The sequence below is a fragment of the Zingiber officinale genome, chromosome 8B, assembly GCF_018446385.1.
Source record: "Zingiber officinale cultivar Zhangliang chromosome 8B, Zo_v1.1, whole genome shotgun sequence".
Lineage (NCBI taxonomy): Eukaryota > Viridiplantae > Streptophyta > Magnoliopsida > Zingiberales > Zingiberaceae > Zingiber > Zingiber officinale.
This window is the reverse complement of record NC_056001.1, coordinates 6,768,777-6,771,915: the sequence shown is the minus strand read 5'-3', so window position 1 is coordinate 6,771,915 and position 3,139 is coordinate 6,768,777. Positions and strand designations below refer to the sequence as shown.

Genomic DNA, 3,139 nt, shown 5'->3' with positions numbered 1-3,139 from the left:
TCGTTTTGAGATTCGTGCACAAATAAATAATAACACTATAAAAGAGGGTATCCATCTACATGCACAAATACAAGACAAGATCATTCATCATGGAGAAGGATTCGATCAAAACCCGCAGATCTGATAAGTACGATTCCGTGATCTTAAAATCAATTCTTCCTAATTTCTTGACCAACAAAACATGCTCGTTCAAAGATCTACTACATGTATAATTTTTTTAATATATTTTACTTATAAAAAAAATTAAATCGCTAGAAAAAAGAAGAAAAGTTACATGGAGATTAAAACTCAAATTGTCAAAACTGCATGAGCTGAGCCTTGCCATGCTCTTTGAGTGTTCAGACACCAAAGAAAAGGCCAAATTTCTATTTGTGTTCCTTGGCCTCTGTTCCTGGTTTAACATGCAGTGAATTGCCAGCCCGTGAACGATCTCGCTTTCGCGTTATCTGTTCTCGTCTCGGTACCATCCGTCCCTAGGCTTCCACCCCAAACCTTTTCACCCTTTCTCAGCTATGATTTCCTCCCTCAGTCCTCTTCTATCTTGCCTTTTCCATCACTAGGTTGCCCTCTCTACCTCAAATTCCAAGCTAGAATCGTTACACTGTGAAGCAGAGGCCGCAATGAGGTGCAACGCATGGTTTTGGATCGTGGCCGTGCTTCACCTCCGCCATTTCGTCCTCTCCGATTTCGCAACGCCTCCGTTGCCGGTGCTGCCCATTCCATCGGAATCGCAGCTCAAGTGGCACCGACGCGAGCTCATCATGTTCTTCCACTTCGGCATGAACACCTTCACCGACTCCGAGTGGGGCACCGGGGAGGAGAGCCCCTCGCTCTTCGACCCGGCCAATTTGAACGCCGGGCAATGGATGGACGCAGCGGAGGCCGTCGGTGCCTCGCTGGTCATACTCACAGCCAAACACCACGACGGATTCTGCCTGTGGCCGTCGCGGTACACTGACCACTCGGTGGAAAAGAGCCCGTGGAAGGGAGGCAAAGGAGACGTTGTCCGGGAATTTGTTAACGCCGCCAGTGCGAGGAGGATCGACGTCGGCCTGTATCTCTCGCCGTGGGATCGCCATGAGAAGACCTACGGTCAGGAAGTGGAGTACAACGAGTTTTACATGGCCCAGCTCCATGAATTGCTCACCAAGTCCGTCAGCAACTCTGTGACAATTCAGATAAGTGTCGATCTAAGGAATTCTAATTGGATGATTGATTTGGCGATGCAGATACGGGAGCATATCGGAGATATGGTTCGACGGCGCGAAGGGGGCAAACGCGACTAAGATGAACTACTACTTCAAGAACTGGTTCGAAACGGTGAAGCAGTTGCAGAGCTCTATCAATATCTTCTCCGATGCAGGGCCCGATGTACGTTGGGTGGGAGACGAGATGGGAGCCGCCGGAGCCACCTGCTGGTCCATCGTCAATCGCACTTTGCTCAGGATTGGAGATGCGAGTCTTGAAAGGTGAAGACAATCGTTATTCGCCCCCTCCAATTCGAGCTTATTAGTGGCATTAGCTCACTTGTTTGAATCACCGGAAGCAGCTACTTGAACACTGGCGATCCACGCGGCACGGACTGGGTGCCGCCGGAGTGCGACGTGTCAATCCGGCCAGGGTGGTTCTGGCACAAGAACCAGACGGCCAAATCGGTGAGTCAGCTCTTGAACATCTACTATAATTCCGTGGGGCGTAACTGCGTTCTTCTGCTCAACGTACCACCGAACCGCACCGGGCTTGTCTCTAGCGACGACACGCAGCGGCTGAAGGACTTCCGCAAGGCGATCACTAGTATCTTCTCGGCCGACCTTGCAGCCGGAAGCAAGGCGAAAGCCAGCAGCGAGAGGGGCGGTCGGGACGGCGGATTTGCAGCCTCCAACGTGCTTGACAGCGACGACAAGACCTACTGGGCTGCCGCCGGGGACGAGCAGAAGCACGGGCACTGGATCGAGCTCGCGCTGCCGAAGGCCAACACGAGCTTCAACTTGGTGAGGGTCCAGGAAGCGATAGCGTTGGGACAGAGAATCATGGAGCACGAGGTGTACGCGGACAAGAAGCTGGTGGCGAAGGGGACGACGGTGGGGTACAAGCGGCTCCATCGGCTGAGGGAGGCGGTGACGGCGGCGCGGGTGAAAATTCGGATCACCAAGTCGCGTGGGCCTCCGCTGCTGACAGCTATGGGCCTGCATTACGATCGCTTTACTAAATGCAGCGTTGAATTTAATAAAGTATAAAGCATACCATTGAAGCACAAACACTCCCCTTATCTTCCTCTTTAAATTCGAAGCTTGATGACCAGCTTCGACAATGTGATTATAATTGAGCACTACCTTTCATCCTGTTTAATTATATTTGAAAGCTGAAAAGATGGCACACTGATTAAGGCGGGCGTTGAGGTGGTTTATATATTGATTAGGAGAAGATTTTGAGTTAGAAGAAGACGACGCTAAGTGATTTTGGAATCAAGAGATGCGGACATGCACATACCATAGACAAAGCCAACGAGAACATTCAAGTGATCGAGAACCAGGGAAAGGTCTCTGGCGCAGACACTCAAACACTTAAGTCAAAACAGTAGCAGAGCGAATTTGAGAAAACGACAAGCAGTAGAATAATAGTGTCCATACGCAAGTATGCAGATGAGTATGCCCTTATGCTCGTACTTGACCAACGGAGAAGATCTCTTTTTATACCACCTCTCTAACCTCCCTATTAATAAGGCAATAGAAAATATCTGGTGCCAGAGTATGTTGGGTGGTGGAGTATGTAAAATAGTCTTCTTATAGGCAGAGGAAAACTCCATTGCATATATATGTCAGAGTAACAGTATATTTTCTGACAGATTGTTACAATTCTCTGACAATATTATCTCCTAGAGAGAATCTGATTGGCTCTGGGCCAACTAGTTGTAGATTAGGAGTCATGCTCATGTAGGGAACTGGCTCAAATGTCCAATCGGCATTAGGACCGAGTGGGTGTAAGCTGAGGGTCATGCCCATGAGCAGGAGCTGGGCCCCAAAAGTCCGACTAGTGATAGGGCCAGGCGGACATAAACTGAGAGCTTGTATTTTGAGAAATGAGAAGCTGAGCCCCTAAGGTCTGACCGTCGTTCAACTGATCGGGTTTATGCTAGGGA

At 49.5% G+C, this 3,139-nt stretch overlaps 1 protein-coding gene across 1 annotated transcript; it reads left to right on the top strand.

Annotated features, from left to right (window-relative positions):
• The first annotated feature begins 377 nt into the window (after window positions 1–377).
• LOC122017681 (alpha-L-fucosidase 1-like) lies at window positions 378–2,332 on the top strand. Its single transcript, XM_042575348.1, has 3 exons — window positions 378–1,150; window positions 1,230–1,469; window positions 1,550–2,332. The coding sequence occupies exons 1-3, from the start codon at window positions 621–623 to the stop codon at window positions 2,235–2,237; spliced, it is 1,458 nt and encodes a 485-aa protein (XP_042431282.1). The 5' UTR covers window positions 378–620; the 3' UTR covers window positions 2,238–2,332.
• Window positions 2,333–3,139: the final 807 nt, after the last annotated feature.

Excerpts from the sequence above, each read along its gene's own strand:
- LOC122017681 (XM_042575348.1), top strand. The coding sequence starts at position 621 with ATGAGGTGCAACGCATGGTTTTGGATCGTGGCCGTGCTTCACCTCCGC. Across the intron at positions 1,151-1,229 it reads CTCCATGAATTGCTCACCAA|ATACGGGAGCATATCGGAGA; the intron begins GTCCGTCAGCAA and ends TTGGCGATGCAG. Across the intron at positions 1,470-1,549 it reads GGAGATGCGAGTCTTGAAAG|CTACTTGAACACTGGCGATC; the intron begins GTGAAGACAATC and ends CACCGGAAGCAG.